Raw genomic sequence first — 22303 nt, 5'->3', positions numbered from 1 at the left:
TAAGTTTGTTTAAGAATCTGATTTCAGTTCTAATTATTAAGAGTGTATGTGTGTGTTTAAGTGTGTTTAAGGAGGTGCATATTCACAAATGATGAGCAACAACGAACAAGTTGAGAGTGAATCAAGTACCATCACAAATGTGCAAACTACTCCTACAATAGTAGTTTCTCCTAAAGTAGCACCTTTGATCACTCCTGGAGGAATAAAAGAATGGCATCCAATATGCCCCAATGAGTTGAAACCAGCTATAGGGATGAAGTTTAATAATCTTGAAGAGGGCCTTGAATTTTATAAAGGTTATGCATTTGCTTCTGGTTTCAATACAAGGAAGTCTACAACTAAAAGACAAAGAAGAAGCAAAGAATTAAAATATCAGTATATCTTGTGCAATAAGGAAGGATACAAAGAAAAAAGAAAGACTACTGTAGAAAAAGATTTAAATAACAAGGAAGGGGAAAACAATGAAGAAAAATCTTCAATCAAAAGGAAGAGACTCGTTACTCGTGTTGGGTGCAAGGCACATATTGTCCTAAAGCATTGTGATGATAACACATTCATAGTGACAAAATTTCATGAGGGACATACTCATGCACTTTATACACCTAGCTGCAATCTATTCCAAAAAGAAGGAAGGAAAATGAACATTTTACACAAAAAAATAATTGTGAATAATTCTAAGGTAACACTTTCAAATTCTCTTATGTTTCATGAATTCTATGTATGTTCTAATAAAAGTTGTTAGCTCATTTGACAAATAAGCAAATAATTTTTTGCTCATTTGTCAAATGAGCATTGAATTGTTTCATGAATTCTCTTATGTTTCATGAATTCTCTGTATGTTCTAATAAAAGTTGTTTTCTCATTTGACAAATGGGCAAATAATTTTTTTCTCATTTGACAAATGAGCATTGAATTGTTTGCTCATTTTAAAAATGAGCATTGAATTATTTGCTCATGTGACAAACTGTTTTGTTCTTTAAATAGGTGAATATTGGTCCCGTTACAACTTTTCGAATGATGAAGGAAATTGTTGGAGGATATGAAAACATTGGTGCATCTAAGGAAGATTTCAAAAATTTTCATAGAGATTTAAAAGCATACATTCAAGGAAGCGATGCTCAAATGTTCGTGGATAACTTTACCAACAAAAAGCTAATGTGGAGCGCTTTTTTCTTTGATTTTGAGATGGATGAAGATTATTGTCTTTGTAGAGCATTGTGGGCAGACCCCCTTTGTAAAAAGAGTTATGCTCTATTTGGTGATATGGTATCCTTTGATACCACATACCAAACCAATAGGTAATTCATTTATGTGTTATTACTAGTTTTGCTGAAATTAATGACTTTGTTTTAAATAAAATTAGTTTAATTGCTCATTACTTCTATGTGAAAATTGAATATCCCCATAAGTCTAATATTCTTTGATAAGAGTATGTATATGGGCATTGAATTACATGTTCATTTGACAAATGAGCATTGAATTGTTTGCTCATTTGACAAATGAGCATTGAATTGTTTGCTCATTTCACAAATGAGCATTGAGTTATTTGCTCATATGACAAATGAGCATTCAATTATTTGCACATTTGACAAAAGAGCAAAGAATTGTTTGCTTATTTCACAAATAAGCATTGAGTTATTTGCTCATTTGACAAATGAGCAATTGATTATTTGATAATATTTCAAATGAGTATTAAATTATTTGATCATTTAAACTATATTTTGTATGTGTAAACAGGTACAATATGGTGTTTACTCCATTTACAAGCGTTGACCATCATAAGAATTGCATTAATTTTGCTGCTGGTTTCATAGCAAAGGAAGATATCGTGTCATTTGAATGGCTGTTCAGATCATTCCTCAAGGCAATGGGTGGGAATGAACCTAATTGTATGATCACAGATCAGGATCCAGCAATGAAAATTGCTATTAAAAGTGTGTTTAAGAAGACTGAACATCGGTTCTGTATGTGGCACATAATGAAAAAGTTACCAGATAAGGTGGAGAAATCAATCATGCAAGAAGAAACTGGTTTCCTAAAAAAATTATGTGCTTGCGTTTGGCACCTTGAAATTGAACCTGCTGAGTTTGAAGAAAGGTGGAACAAGGTGATGATTGAATACCACTTGGAACAACATGAATGGTTAGGTTATATGTACAAGATAAGAGACAAGTGGATTCCGGCCTATTTCAGAGATGTGTTCCTTGGAGGAATAATGCGTACAACATCAAGATCCGAAAGTGAAAACAACTTTTTCTGCTCCTTTATCAATCCTCATGTGTCACTTGTTGAGTTTTACTTGAGATATGAAGCTGCAATTGATGCCCAGAGACACACTCAAGGTCAGAATGATAATGATTCAAAGCACAAATATCCTGAGTGCAAAACACCACTAGGGATAGAAAAGCATGCCTCACATTTATATACTAACTCTGTGTTTTATGAATTTCAATACGAGGTTGAAATTGCTTGTTTTTCTTGTGGTATTGATGAATTGAAGAAAGAAAATGAATTGGAAGTTGCAACAGTAAGTGAAGGAAATCGGACTAGAACATTTGATGTTGTGTTTAATCCAACTAACTATGACACCACATGTTCTTGCAAGCTATTTTATAGGCAAGGAATTCCATGTAGACATATGATTTGGGTTTGGAAAGCAAAAAGGTTTGAAACCATTCCCGGGCAGTATATGCTACACAGGTGGACTACTATGGCATTAAAGAAACCTATTTTTGACTTGGGAGGAAACCTTTTGGAGCAATGTGCTAATATAATAGACAAGAAAAAATTGTTAAATGATTTATGGTCAGAGATACACACTTGTGTAAGTTTGGCAGAAGGCAAAGATGAAGATATTCAAGACCTTGTGATAAATCTTCAAGGAATAAGAAAGGATTTGGAAGCAAAGAGGATTGCAAGAAATAATGAAACAACAGCTGGAAGTGCAAAAAACAAAGAGCAAGACATTGAGCTATTGATTGGAGCTAGTGTGCTAACTGAAATAATTGTCAAACCTCCAAAAGTTTCAAAGAATAAAGGGACCGGAGTTCATGTATCAAATGAAGAGACATCAAAAAAGAAAGCGACTGAGACTGATGTGTCAAATGTTGAAACAAGAGGTAGAAGTGCAAAAAGGCTTAAGGGAGAAAAAGAAAGGGCTGTAGAACAAAACCAAAAAAAGAAGAGATTATGTAGAGGTTGTGGTGAATTGAGTCATCATGATATTAGAAATTGTCCAAAAAAAGTGTAATGGTAATTTTATATACATATAAGATTTTGTTGAATTTTTATATTTAATAATATATTATTAATTTTGTACTAATCATAGTTTAATGCTTTGCAATATTGTTGAATTGTAAATAGAACATATTCAAATGAATGACTAAATATTTGTTCATTTCTCAAATGAGCAATAATTCCTTGCTCATTAATCAAATGAGCAAATAATTATTTGCTCATTTGGTAAGTGAGCAAATTAGCTATTATATGAACTTGGAACAATTACACTCTTGTTTCATCTCCCAGTCCAAAATCAACTCTCCTTGGGTCAAATGAGCAAACATATCTTTTCTCAATCATCAAATGAGCAAGTAATTCCTTGCTCACTTAGCAAATAATCAAAAAAGGTAAAAGCTCATTTCTTAAATGAGAAAAAATAGTTGCTCATTTGTGAAATGAGCAAACATTTCTTTATTCATTTATCAAATGAGCAAGAAATTCTTTGAACATTTCTAAAATGAGCAATAATTCCTTGCTCATTAATCAAATGAGCAAATAGTTAACTACTCATTTTGTCAAATGAGCAAATAATTATTTGCTCATTTGGCAAGTGAGCAAATTAGCTATTATATGAACTTGGAACAATTGCACTCTTGTTTCATCTCCCAGTCCAAAATCAGCTCTCCTTGGGTCAAATGAGCAAACATATCTTTTCTTAATCATCAAATGAGCAAGTAATTCCTTGCTCACTTAGCAAATAATCAAAAAAGGTAAAAGCTCATTTCTTAAATGAGCAAAAATAGTTGCTCATTTGTGAAGTGAGCAAACATTTCTTTATTCATTTATCAAATGAGCAAGAAATTCTTTGAACATTTATCAAATGAGCAAGAATTCATTGATCTATCATTTAATGAGCAAACATCTGTTTGCTCATTGTTTGCTCATTTAACAAATGAACGAATATTTCAAATGAACACTGGATGTATATAACAAGGTATGTGAAGTAAAAACAAATAAAAAATTGAATTTTAATTCAAATATAATCATTACTATAGTAAAAAAGGGTAGGCTTCTATTGAGAAAATCTGTTTATAAATCAGTTTTACATCATTCAAAGACTACTTAAAAGTAGATAAAATCTTAATTTACCCAATTCCCTAAACCAAAAAAGACAAATCATCACTACTAACTATTTAATTCCCTAACATTTAGCTTTCTTCAGTCTTTTGCTCTTTCTTCCTTGAACTTTTTCTTCTTCAGGCTTTTCTTTTTCAGCATTTTCTTCTTTGTCAGCAACAGAAACTTTACTTTGCTTTTTCTTCTTCTGAGCAATTTCTTTAACAGATTGAATAGTGTTCACTTCACTTGTAATTATTCCCAGGGTGTACTTTTCACGAAGTTTAGTCAAGATTATCAGCTGCAAAACAAATAACATAATCAAACCCTATACAATTAAGGAGATTTCAATAACATGAGCAAACATGTAAAAGTAACACCACAAGTTGCAGTTGTAACTTGTAAGGCAATGGCCTACGGTATTGCTAGATTAATGGACCATAGACCTCAAAATTAAAGTAAACATTTGATAGGAATCCTTGCTCATTTATGAAATGAACAAGTAAATCCTTGCTCATTTGTCAAATGAGCAAACATTTCTTTGCTCATTTGATAAATGAGCAAGTAATTTCTTGCTCATTTAGCAAATAATCAAAAAGTTAATTGCTCATTTCTTAAATGAGCAAAGAATTAGTTGCTCATTTGTGAAATGAGCAAACATTTCTTTGTTCATTTATGAAATGAACAAGTAAATCCTTGCTCATTTGTCAAATGAGCAAATAATTTCTTGCTCATTTAGCAAATAATCAAAAAGTTAATTGCTCATTTCTCAAATGAGCAAAGAATTAGTTGCTCATTTGTGAAATGAGCAAACATTTCTTTAAAGTAAGCAAATAGACCAAAACATCTTATTATTAATGAGACTAATCTAAAAAACTTACATTATTTTTCTTCAAACCAGGATCCCACTTTGCACAACCCATGTATGTTTCCATGAGTCTCATCACTGCAACTCCACAATGCAAATGATTTTTATCCGAAGACTTCCATGAACCATTAATCACAGAAATTTCCATCCGCTTGATATCATTTGCCAAAATAGAACTCTGTACATTTCCTTCACATTGAATAAAGTTTGAAAAAGCAGTTCTCTAAAAATTAAAACATCAAATAAGCAAACATAATAAAATCTGATCATTCAAGTAAAAGAAACAAACATAATGTGAATAAAGATTAACTTTTAAGCCATACCAAATGTTTTAAAAGCTGTTTATGATCTCCAGCATCTTCGTTATAATCAAAAAGCTCGATATTACCATTTAGTGTGGTAGTGTTAAAACATACCAAATAGTAATGATCTTCTTCATAAACTGGGAAGAAAAAAAGTTGAATATCCTTGTGTGGTATAAGTGATTTTATGTACAAATTCTCAGCAACCTCAAAAAACATCTTATTCCGATGGGCAACAGAATCTATCTCATAGTGAATAAGACAGTCCTACATGTTAAAGAAAAAAAAATTAATTACAACAAAAAAACAAAATAATTCAATAAAACAAAATAAATGAAAGAATTTGAACTTACGGTAGCACTAAGGTCAAAAAAGAAACGAGCAGGAGAATTTGGATCTCTAAACTGCTCATTATAATTCAGAATGCTACACCAAGCATTAATGATCTCTGTATCAACTTTATATTTATTATAAAGATTCTCAAGATGTACTCTCAAAATTTCAAGACCATTCTCTCCATTAAATACTGGTTCACTGCATAAAAAGAATAAAGAAAGTTAGTATGTCTAAAACAAATGGAAGTTAATGTACAAGATAATAAATTCTATATATAAAAAAATACTTACACACGATTTTTATCATCAGCAAACATTGCCTTCAAGACACTCATCTGAACTGGTGATAATGGATTGTAAATTATCATAATGCGGGACTTAAAAGGTGATCTAAGAAGCACTGATGGCTGAGGTTTGCGTTTCTTTGGAATAGAACTCTTCTTTTCAGTATCACCTTTTCTCTTATGCACAATTAAAGCTTCTTGAGCATCAGAAATGAGATCTTGAGGATTAGCAATCAGAGCATCACCAACAGCTTGAGAAGCATCAGCAACAGAAGCACCAACTTGTGCACTGAAAGAAGCAACTACAGGTTCAGTAGGCGCATTGCTAGGGGGAGAATCAGTTTCTTGAGAAAAGACTCCTAAACTGAATGTAGGAGTTCCAGATTCTTTGGCAAGTGAACGCCCTGAAGCAGATTTGAAACTTGAATCTCCAATTTTTTTGAACACATTTTCAGCAGCCCTATCTGAACATCCAACATCTGGGATACAACTTGCTATCTGAACACTTTCAGAAGCAATCTTAGTAACATCAATGGGTTCCGATTCATTTGGATGAACAACCATTGCATTGATTGAAGATTCAGCATGCTTTTTGTTGCTTGAAATCTCAGAAAACCTATCCCAAGCTTCAATTACTGCTGGATCTTGCCAATACCCTTCATCTTGGCTAAATGAAAGAGTATTATCTTCAGTCAAAGTTTTGGAGCTCATCTTATACTCATCACAAATGCCCATGGCATCTTCCTTCAACTTTTGTATCTTCTCGTTGTTTGGAAAATACTTGATGGCAGTTTCATGTTTTTGACTGAAATGCATGTATGCCAAGACCAGGTTTGTAGATGCTGTTGCAAGCTCCATAAGGCATTTCTGTAAAAAAAAATAAAAATAAAAAAATACATAAATAAGATAAATATAAATGAGAAGAGTAAATATGAAATGAGCAAAGTGGAAATGAAATGAGCAAAGTGGATATGGAATGAGCAAAGTCATATAAAAATGAGCAAATTGAAATTTATATGAGCATTGAAGTTTTTGCTCATTTGACAAATGAACAAAAAATTAATATTGGTTTCCAGAAAACTCATATAAATACCTTCTTTGGATCTTGTTCACTTTCTTCATTTTTTGTACGAATTGGATCAGATTGTTCCTAAAGACAAACAAACAAAAAAAGAAAGTTAGAACAAGTTTGAAAGCAAATATCTTAACAAATATAAACCAATCTTACTTATAACACATAACCAATTGCATAATTTGCTCATCTGTCAAATGAGCAAAAAATTATTTGCTCATTTCAAATATGAGCAAGTAATTGCTTACTCATTAGACAAATGAGCAAAAATTTAGTTGGTCATTTCCAAAAAGAACATAGAATATTACAGTATATATGGTTACCTTATTGGCAATTACTTGAGTTTCCACTTCAAAAGGAATGAATTTTTCCTAAATAAAAAACAAAAAAGTTAAAAAAAGTAGGATAAAAAGGAAAAGAATAAAACAGAAAATTATAGTTAAACACCATTTTAGGCTGTATCATGCTAAAAGAACCAGCATCAAGCTTTTTAGCACGAATATTTCCAAGCCTCCCTTTAAAGAGTTCCAATTTCTCACGTGTTGACAGCATAGCTGTTGTCCACCCTTTCAAGATTGGAATTTCACGTGCAGCTCGAACTTCCTCAAGTACAAATTGATCAACATATAATAACTACAAACAAGTAAGAAAAGAAAAATTAGTAATTAAAAATAAAAAATAAGTAAGAAATACTACATTAAAAATAAACAAAAATTAAAGTAATACCATAAGAAACAATAAAGACCCAGGAAAAGAACGAGTTGGACGTTCTTCCCATAAAAGCTTGCCCTTCACGAGAGAATCAAGGATATACTTTGACCAATTCAAGTCCTTGATTTTATCAACATCAGAAAGAAATGTAAGAATATCAGAATTAATATTCATGTTTTGTTTCCCTGACAAAAAAATGAGCAAAACAAAAGAGAAATGAGCAGATAGAAATTTAAGTGAGAAAAATAAAATAGAAATGAGCAAACTAAATTGAAAATGAGCAAATTGAAAGTAAAATGAGCATAATAAAAATAAGAAGACTACCATCCATCAGTGTAGACACACAAAGAACTACAAATTTCCGTTTGAACATAGCACCAGCTGACTTATGCTCCTTCAAAAACTCTTTAAGCTCCCCTATTTTGATAGAGAGTGAGTTGCTTTGGAATTGCTTTTTCCATTGCTGAATGACTTTTTTATTTCTGGAAAAATTATTTTTATCAATCTCTATGCCCCCTATTGGCAACCCAAGAACTTCATGCACATGGTCTTCAGTAATACGGAAAGGATCAGAATCAGGAATATTTAATGAGCACGTCTTAGCATCAAAGTGCTGCACCAACCATAAACCCAACCGCAAAGGCAGTTGGGTCACCTTCAAAAACTCCATCGACCCAAATCCTATATCTCTAACTGCTTTCAACTGATTTTGTGAAACTAAAACTGATTCCATAACTTGAACAATGGATGAGGGTGACATCCGACTATGCAATGTCCCATGAATGTGAGACTTCAAACCTTCCACTTCATTGCCTGACTTCAAACCTTGCAATTCATTGCTGGATTTCATCTCCACTACATTAATCATTTGTTTTTCTTTCTTTAATGTGTCCTTTAAAACCATTTTTCCTTTGTCATTAGAAGATCTTGTCTTGAAACTCATTCCTTTATATTGTGGCTGTGTAGAACGACCAACAACTCCTAATTGTGCTGGCCCTGGTGCATCTTCGTCACCACCAACAACTCCTAACTGTGATGCCCCTGCTGCATCTTGGTCACCACCAACTCTTAACTGTGCTGCCCCTGCTGCATCTTGGTCACCACCAATAACTCTTAATTGTCCTGCCCCTGCTGCATCTTGCTCACCAACATTAACAGCAAAATCTGTCTCAACAGATGTCCTGCTCAACAAAATAGGTATCCTTGATGTCAAATGAGCAAATACTTAGCTACTAATTTAACAAAATGAACAAAAACTTAAATGCTCATTTCTCAAATGAGCAAATAGTTAATTGCTCATTTCTCAAATGAGCAAATAGTTAATTGCTCATTTGTCAAATGAGCAAATACTTAGTGCTAAAATGAACAACAAAACATAAAATGAACAAGTTATCAACTACTTTCAAAGTTGTGAAGAAGTTAGAGAACTTGTTTTTAAACTCAAATTCTTTCTCACTGATATCTACTAATCTACAAGAACTCCCATACAAGTAATACAACTCATCAACTAATCTACAAGAACTCCCATACAAGTAATACAACTCATCAACTAATCTACAACAACAACAAAAATAATAATAACTCAAATAATAAAAATAAAATGAGCAGAAACACATACATTGTATTTTCTTGAGGAACATTTGCAGAATCCATAGCAATTACTTCTAGGTTTCCAAAAAAAACAAAGAAAAGGTAAGATAATTACTCATATGAAGCAAAATTAAAACTAAAATCAACTAATAAATACTCAAATAAAGCTATAATCAAACAAAAAAATAAGATAAAACCAGAAAATAAAACATAATTGGGAACTAAAGTAAACAAAAATCAAATTAAAATACACAAAATAATTAAACACCTAAAATCAAGCTAAAATCAACATAATAGCACAAATTATCAGTGATTTCTAGGTTACCAAAAAAACGAAAAAACTGGACAATAACGAAAATAAGCAAATCAATTTAATAACTACTCAAAAAACGAAAATAAAACTAAAATCAATGAAAAAACAAAGTAAAACATTATCGACACAAATTGATAAACAATGTGAGCTGAAATCAGCGAAAATCAAACAAAAATCAAAACGAAAATCAACAAATGTAAGTGAATGTGACCTAAAATTAATTGAAAAACACGAAAATATAAACAATAAACTCACCTTGACAAAGAATTGATGAAGATTGAAGGAGTAGTGATGAAAAATCAAAGAAAATAGCAGAGAGAAAGAGAGTAGAAAATAGAGAAATTGTGAGGAGAGAGAAAATACCGCGTGAAAGAAGAAGGAGAAGAGGGAAAAAATGCAGGAGTTTTGTTTGACCGGGATTTAATTGTGGCCGTTGGATGTAATTGATCCAACGGTTATAATTAGTTCTCACATATAATAGGGTTCTCACATAAGGGATGTGGTCTCATATGATCCCATTTCTATATATATATATATATATATATATATATATATATATATAGATTATTGTAAGGGGAAAGAGAGAATGGAAAAATGTTTTTTAAAATGAAAATGAGTTGAGAGGTTAAAATAGGGATAAAAGTATTAAAATATTGTTATAATCTTTCAAAAGCAGGAGTCCAACCTTGCACCTACTATTACTAAGCCCTGCTCATTTACCACTGAGTCACAACACTCATACTAAGTTGTTTTCTACAACAAATTTTATATATTGTATGATTTTGAGGCCCAAGCAATATTGGCCCTGAGATGTTGCGTAGGCTGCACCGATTAAAGGTCGGGCCTGACTTTTAGTTGCAATTTTGGGTATTATTTGTAAGATATAAAATATTGGAAAACTTTTGTATACACCCGTTTTTCAGTAATTTACTGTGCATCGGGTGCACTTTTGTCAAATTTAGTGTCACTTTTGTCAAATTTAGTGTCACTTTTATCAAATTTATCAATGAAAAATAAATAACTCTTATATATGTTGAGTAACTTTTGTGCGTTTTAGTGTAACTTTTGTATATTTTATTGTCACTTTATAACGGATGTTCTGTTATTTACTGAACATCCGTTTTATTTAAAAGTTTGTGTAAAGTATTTCAAAGTTGCAACTAAAAGTTAACATAAGTAGTAAATTTATGGCTAAATACGAGTACTTATAAATAGTGTTAAGACGATTATATCCCTAAAATATTAATTTATATATTTATTCTTTTTAACAGTAACTAAACTTTTATGCATAAAGTTGAGACGATTATGTTCTTACAAAAAAAAATTTACATCTTAATTGTAATTATTGGTATTTGCTCTAGTTTAATTTAATTTAAACTTAGTTAACTATTATCTCCCTTAGTTAATTATTATCTCTATGTTTAAAATAATTTATTTAATCTTTATAAAAAGTTTGAGATTGTTATAAAATAAGGGAGAATATCAGAGAGATATGCAGATGGTAATTGTGATAGACCATGTATTCATCATTCATTTCAATAGACCATCTGTATATATATACATGATCTAAACAATAATGTAACCTACATGGAGAATAAAGAGTCCATTCATGTGGGGGTTGCAATGTGTGCTAATGGCATATGGGGCTTACAAAGATACTTAAGATAGTCATATTAAAGAGGGAGTTAAAGGCTATAATGGACATACACTATTATTTTGTAACACTATGGCTCCCTTGGATGCCCATTTTCTAAGAGAGATTTAATGCGCTTATATGCTGCCTCATTAAAAACCTTTCTAGGTAAAACCCTGTGAGAAAAACCATGGATAAGGGAAAAAGAGTGCAGCACGCAATTACTCCCCCTCATTATTATATCACTGAAGATCTTTAAGACGACGCAATCCTATACAATAACTAGCTTTTTGAATGTTGCGGTTGGAAGAGCCACTACTAGAAAACAGGCCATTTTCGACGGAAAAATTTCGTCAAAAACACCCTAAATTCCATCGAAAAATTCGTTTCCGTCGGAAGTGGTTATCGAAAACGGGTAGGTAAGAAAATTGACCTTTTCCGATGGAAATTCCGTCGTTATAACATATTCTAGCACGGCAAAATCCGTCGTAAATTTCCAACGGATAAAAAATTCCTGGAAAATTTCCAACGGAATTTTAGTCGGAAATGTCTTAAGAAAATAAAAAAAAAAAAAAACACGTCACACCACGAGGCGTATCACCACCTCCACTACTCCTAACCACCGCCACTATCACATCAGACCACCACCACGTTACCCATACCCTGACTGAAACCCTCCCCAAACCCCGACCGAAACCTTCCCCAACCCTAAACCACCCCAAAACCCTGACCGAACCCACACCAAACCCTACCAAACCCAGATCTACCCACCTAAACACCCAACCCTGACCAAACCCACACTCAAACTCACCCACCTAATGACCCTCGACACGGAAGACCACCACCACCGAACCCAAACCCATACCCACGTAACCCAAACACTGACTGAACATTCACCAAACCCCACCAAACCCAGATCTACCAACCTAAACACCCAAACCTGCTAACCAAACCCACACACCAACCCACCCACCTAAATCCTTCAACACGTAACACCACCACCGAACCGACAATCAAACCCGCCAACTTAAAACCATCCAAAAATTAAATAAAAAAATCAAAAACAAAAATTAAAACATTAAAACACTTACATTAAAAATCAAGAAGCTCCGAAATTCCCTCAAACTTGGTTTAATAAGGCCAAATTCGACCATGAAAACGCTAGATCTAGCATTTTCATGATCGAATTTGACCTTAAAAACCATCAATTTGTTTTAAACCCATCACCATAAATAAAAGATCGGATGAGAAGAAGAGGCGTCTAAAGAGAGGAGAAGGAGAGTAGAGAAGGGGTAATTCCCAGTTTCTCTTCTTGAGAAACAAGGAGCGTTTCTCATGGGGGTAATTTGGTTAAGTCTCAATTTGACGGGAGGTTAAGTGTTTTAACTTGTAATTTTTACCCCCTTGAGAGTTACCTACATCAGAGGTCTATCTCTACTCGGAGAACTTGGACAACCCAAAGTGGTGCCGTTTGCAGCGGTGATGCAGACTTCGTATGTAAGAGCTTCAATGGAGGAGGGAAAGCTCAAAAGCGTCTAACACCTATCCATAAGGGATTAAACAGACCCTTAAATTCAAATTTTTCTTTAGGGTTTTTCGTTAAATTCCGGCAGAAAAGCCACCATTCATTGGAGGAATTTGAGCTTTTGCGGCGAAGCCTCAATGGAGTATGGTCACCCTTACCCTTTGGGTTGACCATGCCATAAATTTTACCCTTTCTTATAGGGTTTTTAATTTGATTTTGGCGGCCGCCTATGTTCTCCGCCGATGATGGTGGTTGTCGTCGATGGAGACGATTTAGACGAAAGAGGAAGAAGATGGTGTTGGTGTTTGTTGTCGGTGGACTATGGAGGTGGAGGTGAAAGACAAAAGAGGAAGGTGATGGTGTTGTCGGTGGAGGTAAAAGACGAACCTTGAGATCTGAAATAATCAAGCCCACCTCAGATTTGGAGACTACTACATACAACGACACAACAATTTCGTTCAACTTCTCCGATCGATTGTAGACATCTAAAAATGTCTCCCCAAAACAAAACCCGATGATGAACAACCTTTCACCGCCATTATTGGTCAGTTTGAGTATTTAATATTTGGAGTGCTTAAATCCAAGTTTCATTCAATACATTTCATAAACCAATCCATTTCCTAGCTCATTTCCCTATGCCATAACATGTTTTCCTCTTTTCGTCTCCACGTCGCAATACCGAGAGAAACTGATTTTTTGGACTTATGATTTTAATCCAATTATTATTTTGTTGGATAGGACATGAAATAAGATTTCCAACAATATATCATCAGCCCAATTTCGATTTAAAACGAAGAAAATATGAGCCAAACACTAAACTCGGCCCAAAACCGACACCCTTCTACTAAAACGGCCATATCTTAAAATCTTCAATGATTTTTATATAATTCCAATTAGGTTGGAAAGTAGACTTGATAATATTTCCAATAATATATTATATGCCTTATTCCGAGTTACGGATCAAAAGTTATCGTAATTTTAAAAACGCGTAAAAAACTGGAATTGTCGAGCAATAACAAAATTACCGCGTCGCGGCAATATCTGACGTCGCACGGCAGCTGGTACCGTGTCACGGCAATCATTACCGTGTCACGATACACATACCGTGACACGGTGCTTTTTCTCACGCACCTTTTTACCGTGACACGGTGTACTATACCGTGCCACGGTGGACACTGCCGCGTAACGGTGTGTTGTGCCCGTGACACGGTACATGTTCCCTGTCACGGGAATTTCTCGTGTTTTCTCCTCGTTAACCCTAATGCGTTTTATCCTCCGGTGATCTGTTTCTGTCCCGCGTCACACCAAAGTACCCCGCGTCACGGGAATCCTTGCCGTGTCACGGCAACCTTTGCCGTGACAGCGCATTTTTTCGTGTTGCGGCGTTATTTTTAGGGTTTTTATCTTTTTAGGGTTCCGTGTGTTCCCACTACTCATTTTCCCTATAAATACCCCCTCATTTCTGCAATTCGGGTCACCAAATAATTCTCTCTTCTGCACCAAAAATCATTCTCTTCTCTCTCTCTCTCATATCCTAAGCCTTAAACCCATATTCCTAGCTACATCATTCTTTCCTTAAGCACGGCCAAGGAGTTCATACAATACCCGAAGTTCTATACTTAAACCAAGGCTTGAAAGTTATAATTAACTGAGTGTTTAGACCAAATTAACTCTACTTTTAATTTAATTCAATTTAATTTATGTTTTTATTGAAGTTACTAACAATTTATTCATGATGTAGCAATTTTAAAGGAACGCGCACAATGTGAGTAATTAATTAATTTAATTACTCTTATTTTATTTTATATTGCTAGTATCATGATTAGGATTATTATTTGATTTGACTAACACTATTATTTTGAATTGCTTCCAATATTATTATTTATTCTATTATTATTTATGATCAATATTGCATGTTAAAGGGAATATGTAATTGAAACGCCTAATAAGATAATTTGGATATTCCTTTTTAATCTTGTTATTTAATCAAGTGGTCACTAATATTTTTGAATTATATGTTGCATTAATATTCAACCAATTTAGTATAACTATTAGTTTGGAGCAGTTTGAATCTTTGTTTGCATGTCTTTGAGATCGCAGGATTTCTTTTCCCTATAAGAATCGAGTAGATGCCAATACGGGAGAATGTGACTCGATGACTCATTTCGTACCATTATCCCCGATCCTCCTTTCGTGGTTCTGAACCACATGGAGTTAGTAATCTCATGGATTATGAATGGGGTGTAACCTTCACGGGTTAATCGTTGTTGTCTATCGTTGTCCCTTAATCGCGGTTGCCTTTTATGATCCGTGAACAGTTTACAAGTTCCTTAAAAACTTGTTGGTGGTGTAATACCCATATTTTAAACCCGTTTTATTATATTAATCAAATTTATTAATTTAATAATGTTCGATTTCCTTCCAAATTATTTTTAAAATATAAATATGTATTTAGATAATACAATAGCATTATTTAACTTATCAATATATAATTTTACGGAAATAATAATTACATTTATAAAATATTTTATACGTATGAGTTAAGCCGGAAATGTAATACTCAAAAATCATATTTTTACTTTGAGTATTTCTTTGCTCCAAGTCAAAGGACCCAAGTCCATTTCTTACTCCTAAAGCATGACCAAAGTCACAAACTTCTCTTACAAACTTGAATACTTGGCCTCCAAGTTGTTGATGACATCATACATGATGTTAATAACATGACCTCATAAACTTCATTGACCCCCAAGTTGTTGACATCATGCATGATGTCAATAGGGCTCTCAAACTCTATAAATAGGATCCAAAGTTCAGCCATTTTAAGTCAAAAGTCTCTTGCCCTCAAAGCTCCATCCTTCTTTCTTCTCTCTTTCTCCCATTTTCGTACTTCTTCATCCCGTATATGTTCCAGGCCATTTTTCAGCCACTTCTGTTCATTTTTAGCATTTTGATATTTGAGACTGCAAAGTTGTTCTTCTCGAAAAATCCTTGAGGTTAGGCTCAAGAATCACCCAATTCGGAGTTATATATATACTATGAGATATGGCCTCTGCAAGATCTGACTCCTCCTTTTCAACGTGAACCTTTCTACTTTAAGTTGTTTTGCGGTTAGTATTCTAAAACTAATATTTATTTTCAATTTATTATTATAAGGTTTTATATTTGATTTTATTACTCCATATAATGTTTATTTAGGAGATAATTCATGGTAGTAAATCTAGGTGAATAGTTGTAAAGAGTCAATATAATTGTTCATGCACAACTAGTCTAGGGTCGCTATTTAATGGTTTAATGTTCATGGGTTGAAGAGTTTTTGATTTAGGATTATTGGTTCCTTGTAGGGGGAATTGCAAGTTTGAGATTAAGAAATTTGTGTTTGTTGCAAAAGATCAAGGTACGTACTCGTGGCTAGATCTTTAAATAAGTGATTTTATACAAATGTGTTTTGTGTTTTGAATGATGAAATATGTTTGAATGTTGAACAAGGATTTATGAATGTTTATGAAATGAATATTGTGAAATATTTTACTGTTTGATCTTTGGAAATAATTTCAATGTTCTAAAAGTTGTTTATGCACATACTTGACTTCAAATTCATTTTAAAGAGCAAATGTTGTTGAAATCCCATACATGGGAATTGAAAGGTTGATTTATCAAAGATATATATTGGATTTTTACGACTCCCACTATGTGGAGATAAAATTGAAGACTATGGACTATGTATGACCTAGTCTTTCCCCTTGATAGCACTATGTAAGGAGTTACTAGCTTGGGGGGTGTGCACACTTAGGTGGTAAAATGATTTACGAAAATGAGGATTGATCCATCCTATTCAGAATTATCTTTGGAAAGTTGGTTGTTTCGGAAATTGGTTCTTTTGACAAGTTTTTATACATGGATCTCTATTCATGAATGGTTTGGATAAATTACGATTTATTAAAGTTAAATCTCTTCGAAAGCATGTTTAATTAATTGAATTGATTTCACATGACTAGCATTTGTATGGACTTAGCATTTTGGCTAATACGTATTTGTTTTGTTTTGGCTTGGCCCTACTCATCATTTTGATGAGTAGATAGGTGATGGCGATCAGACAACGTGAACTATGTGCTGCATTGGGAACGATGGGGGATGATCCCCTAGTTTAACTTAATAAACATAACATTAGTAGTGTAGTTACTTTGAAAGTGTATCAAACTATTATTACTACTATTATTATCATTAATGAAAGTTAAGTACTATTTTCCGCTGCAAAACTCTGTTAAGCCTTACGTAATCACGTGGCGGTAATACTTCCATGTTACTCCCTAAAGTTGGATTATTGTTGTTAATATTAGAGAGTAATTTGGGGGTGTTACAGGTGGCTCCCTACTTTCCTTGTCCCTAATAGTTGTCCCTAATCATAATGTCAATTCCCACTTCCTATGAGTTCCAAACATATTCACACCATGCTTAACAAAGGCGTGCTTCAAACGACGCCTACAGATATGCATTTTTTTTTACTTCTCTTATTCTGTGTACATATAATTTTTTTTTCACTATTATATACTTGTATGTGCAATAAAAAAATCAAATGATTACATATAATAATAGTATTAATAACAATAATAATAATTTTAATAACAATAATAACAATAATAATAATAATAATAATAATAATTATTATTATTATTATTATTATTATTATTAGTATTATTATTCGGTTTGGGCGATTAGGGTTGGGTAGTTTTAGGCTTCTTCTCCGGCAAAGTGTTAGGTCTAAGGCGAAGGGCGTTTTCTAGGTTATTGGCAGGCAACAACTACGCAATTTTCCGTCGAAATTCAGGCAGTTTCGGGGCATTTTTCTGAGAGGTTGCGCGACCATTTTCAGCGTTTTTCCGGCAGCAGCTTCCCTCCTCTTTCGCTGGTCAGGTTGCAGACAATTTGTAGGCTTTTTCGGGGCGGTATCAAGTGTGACTTTCGTCGTGGTTTCAAGCGTGGTCTACTCTGTTTTTAGTCGTGATTTTGGGTGCGTTTTTGGAATAATGTTCAGGCGGCTTTTGGGTCTGTGTTGAGGGCTGTTTACGGGCTGGTTTCAGGCTGGTTTTAAGGCAACATTCTGGTCTAATTTGAGGCAATATTCAGGTTGTTTCTGCTCTGTTTTCAATCGTGTTTATGGGTGCGTTTTTGGAGCATTTTTAGTGCATATTTCAGGCAGCTTTTGGGTCAGTTTTGAGGGTTGTTTTCGGGCTGTTTTCAGGCTGATTTTCTGGCAAAATTCTATTCATTTTTGAGGCATAATTCAGGTTAGTACTGCTCGAGTTTTAGGCTGTTTTTTGTGGCAGTTTCGGGTGCAGTTTTGATTGCTTTTGGGTTCAGTTTATGGTCTGTTTCTGGTGCATTTTCCGGCGTATTTCAGGTCAATTTTTAGGCGTTTTGGCTCTGGTTTAAGTCTGGTTGTGGACTAGTTTTTCTAGTCAATTTTTGGCCAGTTGTTTTGGTGCGTCTTGGTGGTGTTTTTAGTGTGTTTTGGGTGCAGTTTTTAGGCAGCTTTATAGGGGTTTAAGTGGCAGTTTCCAAGTGTCTCTTGGGAGGTTATTTGCAGCCTATGTCGGGAGTGGTTGTCAAGATGGGAGTGGAAATAGCCTTACTGGACGTTCTCTAATCAGGCATCTTAGTGATCGTCATTGTTGTATCGGTGCGCGAGATATCACCCGACATTCTCTTACTTCTAATTTGGCTATTTATAATGAGGTAGAAGTTACTTTTAGGCGTATGGGGATTTGGTTATGTGGAGTTTGCTATAAAACGCACACGGTACGTTTTAAGTATCGTCATGATAGGAATGATGAGGATGTGTCACCCCCTGATGAAGGAGATGGTATTGTTCGTTTTGTGCTTCATAATTTCACCAAGCCGCAAGCTCCTTCTTCTCCTGCTCGAGTTGGTCATGTGGATGGTGAGGTGCGAGATCATAACAGTGGTTTTGATGTGGCTCTCCTTAATTGTTTATTCTCTAAGAGGTTTCGCACTGTTAAGTCTATCCCTCCCAAGTGTCGTTTGGGTTTTCTCGGGTTGTGAAAGGCGCTCTTGATAAGGTGATCTCTAAGCCTGATGACATTTCTAATTGGGTCTCTTTGTTGGTGTTACCTCTTTGCATCCTTAAAATCTTTCGCCCGCGGAATAGTCGTGAGTCTCGGTCTTCGGTAAGACATCGGCATCAGGAAGAGAGTATCTCCCGTGCTATTTGTTCTTAGAGTGTAGCGGGCGGTAATTTGCAGGTTGTGAGGGAAATTTTGGTAGAGGATTCTCCTACTTTGTTAGCGGTTGATGATGAGGACATTGATTTGGAAGAGCAGAATATTAAGCAGTGTCGTATGTAGATTTGGGATGGCCATTACACTGCTGCAGTTCGGGTTCTTTCTTCTTTAGGCGTTGCTCCTTATAATGACGCCACTCTTGCGGATTTACTGTCAAAGCACCCATCATCTCCAGCTCCATCCTTGCCTGATATACCTATTGATCACCTTCATCTCGTTACAACTTCTGCTGTTTTTTTGGATCGGATTAAGAGTTTCCCTCGTGGGACATCATGTGGTAGGGATGGTTTGCGTGCTCAACATCTTATGGATTGCTTAAGTGGTGCAGTTGTGGCAGTCTCACATGAGTTGGTTGACTCTATTATCGGGGTGGTTAATCTCTTTCTAGCTGAAAGATGTCCTATGGAATTAGGAGAGTACATTGCTAGTGCTCCTCTTACGCCACTTGTCAAGCCCGGTGGTGGTATCCGTCCTATTGCTGTGGGTAAGGTTTGGCAGCGTCTCATTTCGAAGGTGGGTGCTGTTATGGTTGGTCAGTCTTTAGGGAGTTACTTTGATGGCCTTTAATTTGGTGTTAAGGTTTCTTCAGGTGGTGAGGCAATTCTTCATACGGTGAATCGGTTGATTGAGGACTGTGGTTATGATGTTGGTCTATCTATGTTGTTGGTGGATTTTCAAAATGCCCTCTATCTGGTTGATCGTTCTGTCATGTTACATGAGGTACGTCGCCGTTGTCCGGGCATTTCGCGATGGGTTGAATTCTGCTATTCTAATCCAGCCAAGTTGTACAATGGGGACCAAACCTTATGGTTGTCTCAAGGGGTGCAGCAGGGTGATCCCCTTGATCCTTTGATTTTTTCTTTGGTTTTACAACCCCTGGTGTGTAAAATCAGAGAGACTTTTGATTTATGTCTTCAGGCTTGGTATTTAGATGACGGCACGATTATTGGTGACACTTTGGTGGTGGGGCAAGTTCTGCAGTTGATTATGGAGGAAGGACCTCGTACTGGGTTATGTCTTAACGTGGAAAAAACTGAAGTTTTCTGGCCTACAGAAGACCCTCGAAGCAAGCTGGTGGGTGTCTTTCCACCTAATATTGCTCGACCTTTGCGTGGTATTAGGTTGCTTGGAGGTCCTGCTAGTTCCGATTCTGGTTTTAGTGGTGAGTCTGTGATGCAGAGGGTGACCAAGACCATTGCCCTTATGGATAAGGTCGCTATGCTAGATGATCCTCAGTGTGAACTTTTTTTACTTAGGGCATGTACTGGAGTTTCAAAACTCTACTTTGCATTACGTACTTGTCGTCCTAGTATTTTAAGGTGGCTCAGCGCACTTTTGGTGGAGCTCTTCGACCTTCCTTGGAGCGTATTGTTATCGCTTCGGGGCCTGGGTTTGGTGATTAACAGTGGCGGCTTGCCACCTTACCATTTGCGTTTGGAGGGCTTGGTGTTTATTCTGCAGGTGATATTTGTCACTATGCTTTTCTTGCTTCTCGGTTGCATTCTGCTGGGTTGCAGACAAAACTTCTTCGGCATGCTGACATTGTTAGTCTTGGACGAGCCTTTGAGGATGCGTTGAGTCAGTTTAATGGAACAGTGGAGTCTAACATTTTGAGTAATCCTAGTGAGGTCGCTGCCCCTAAACTCATGAAGAAATTGGCAGATATGTATTTCACAAAGGTTACCGCTTCTGCAGAATATGCTTATTCTTTAACTCCTCGACAATCAGCATTATGGAAATCACATCAGGGTGATCACACCTCTGCTTGGCTTCGGACGGTTCCCATTTCGGGGTTGGGTCAGACGATGAACGCCAAGACTTATCGCTGTGTGTTGTCCTATCGGTTGGGTGCTCCATTGTTCTCTATCTCGACGTCGTGCTCTGCTTGTTCGATGGTTTTTACTGGAGATATTTTCAGTGATCACGCGGTGTCTTGTGCTGGTATTGTGGGTATTAAACATCGGCATAATGTTGTTCGGGATACCCTTGTTGATGTTTGCTATAATTTTGGGATTTCTGCGAGAAAAGAGGTTGGCATTGGGTTGGCTGGAGGGAACGACGAGGCCCTCAGACCTACGAATATGTTACTTTATTTATGGGATCGTGGTCGCGATGTCTGTGTTGATTTGACAGGGTCTTCTCCTTTGACACAGTCAGGGCTATCTGACTTTATTCTTAGGCGGGTTGTGGCTGATGCTGCTAATCGGAAGCGGGTTAAGTATATAGCTCGATGTCAGGCGATTGAATATGGTTTCATTCCCTTCTCCTTTTCTTCGCTTGGGGAATTAGAGAAGGAGGCTGTTGCGTTACTGAAGCGGATTCAGAGGTTCTCGATGGCGCAAGACATTGGAGCTCGTGTTGCAGCTCATATCTTCACTAGGGTAGGATTTGCAATAGCTAGAGGAGTGGGGGCCCAGATTGTATCTTGGCTTCCCACTAATTTATTGTAGGTTGTATGACTTTTGTTGTTGTTGTTATTATTGTTATTAGAAAAAAAAAATAATAATAATAATAATAATAATAAGCACCAATATCCCGAGTCTTAGCAAACACCTAGACCCGTTTCAACAACGCAATAGCATCCTTCACTAATTCCCCCATCGAAGAAAAGGAGAAAGGAAGAAAACCATAGCCAATAGCCCTGCAATGCGCCCCATACTTATCCCGCTTCCGCTGAGCCGCCGCCGACACAACACCACCAGGAACGAAGTCAGACAACCCCGATTGTGTTAAAGGTGAAGACCCCGTCAAGTCAACACATACATCAAGACCTCTATCCAAGAAATAAAGCAACACTTTTGCTGGTCGAAGAGCCTCATCGTTCAATTTAGTCAACCCAACATTAACCTCCTAACCGAGGGGAAGACTAAATGGGCGAAAAAGAAGAATTGCTTTTCTCTTGTGACCTTCCATGCCAACTCCCTTTTTATGGAAACTAGCAGAAATCCCAGATTGAAAACAAATATCAACAAGGGTATCACGAACAACGTTGTGCCGATGTTTAATACCTACCATCCTAGCACAAGACAATGCATG

General features: G+C 35.6%; 1 protein-coding gene and 1 long non-coding RNA gene across 2 annotated transcripts; one reads left to right on the top strand and one right to left on the bottom strand.

The window, feature by feature from the left end:
* The first annotated feature begins 304 nt into the window (after positions 1–304).
* Positions 305–3250, top strand: LOC145621584 (protein FAR1-RELATED SEQUENCE 5-like). Its single transcript, XM_081676307.1, has 4 exons — positions 305–679; positions 985–1298; positions 1738–3046; positions 3092–3250. The coding sequence occupies exons 1-4, from the start codon at positions 638–640 to the stop codon at positions 3248–3250; spliced, it is 1824 nt and encodes a 607-aa protein (XP_081532433.1). The 5' UTR covers positions 305–637.
* A 1323-nt stretch (positions 3251–4573) lies between these two features.
* LOC145621601 (uncharacterized) lies at positions 4574–5591 on the bottom strand. Its single transcript, XR_014108452.1, has 3 exons — positions 5527–5591; positions 5217–5426; positions 4574–4636 (listed from the first exon to the last, which is right to left on the bottom strand). It is a non-coding gene; the product is annotated as an uncharacterized LOC145621601 (long non-coding RNA).
* Between the last annotated feature and the right edge of the window lie 16712 nt (positions 5592–22303).

Source organism: Chenopodium album, chromosome 27, assembly GCF_948465745.1.
Source record: "Chenopodium album chromosome 27, dcCheAlbu1.1, whole genome shotgun sequence".
Lineage (NCBI taxonomy): Eukaryota > Viridiplantae > Streptophyta > Magnoliopsida > Caryophyllales > Amaranthaceae > Chenopodium > Chenopodium album.
The sequence above is the reverse complement of the archived record's forward strand: the minus strand, read 5'-3'. Positions and strand labels throughout refer to the sequence as shown.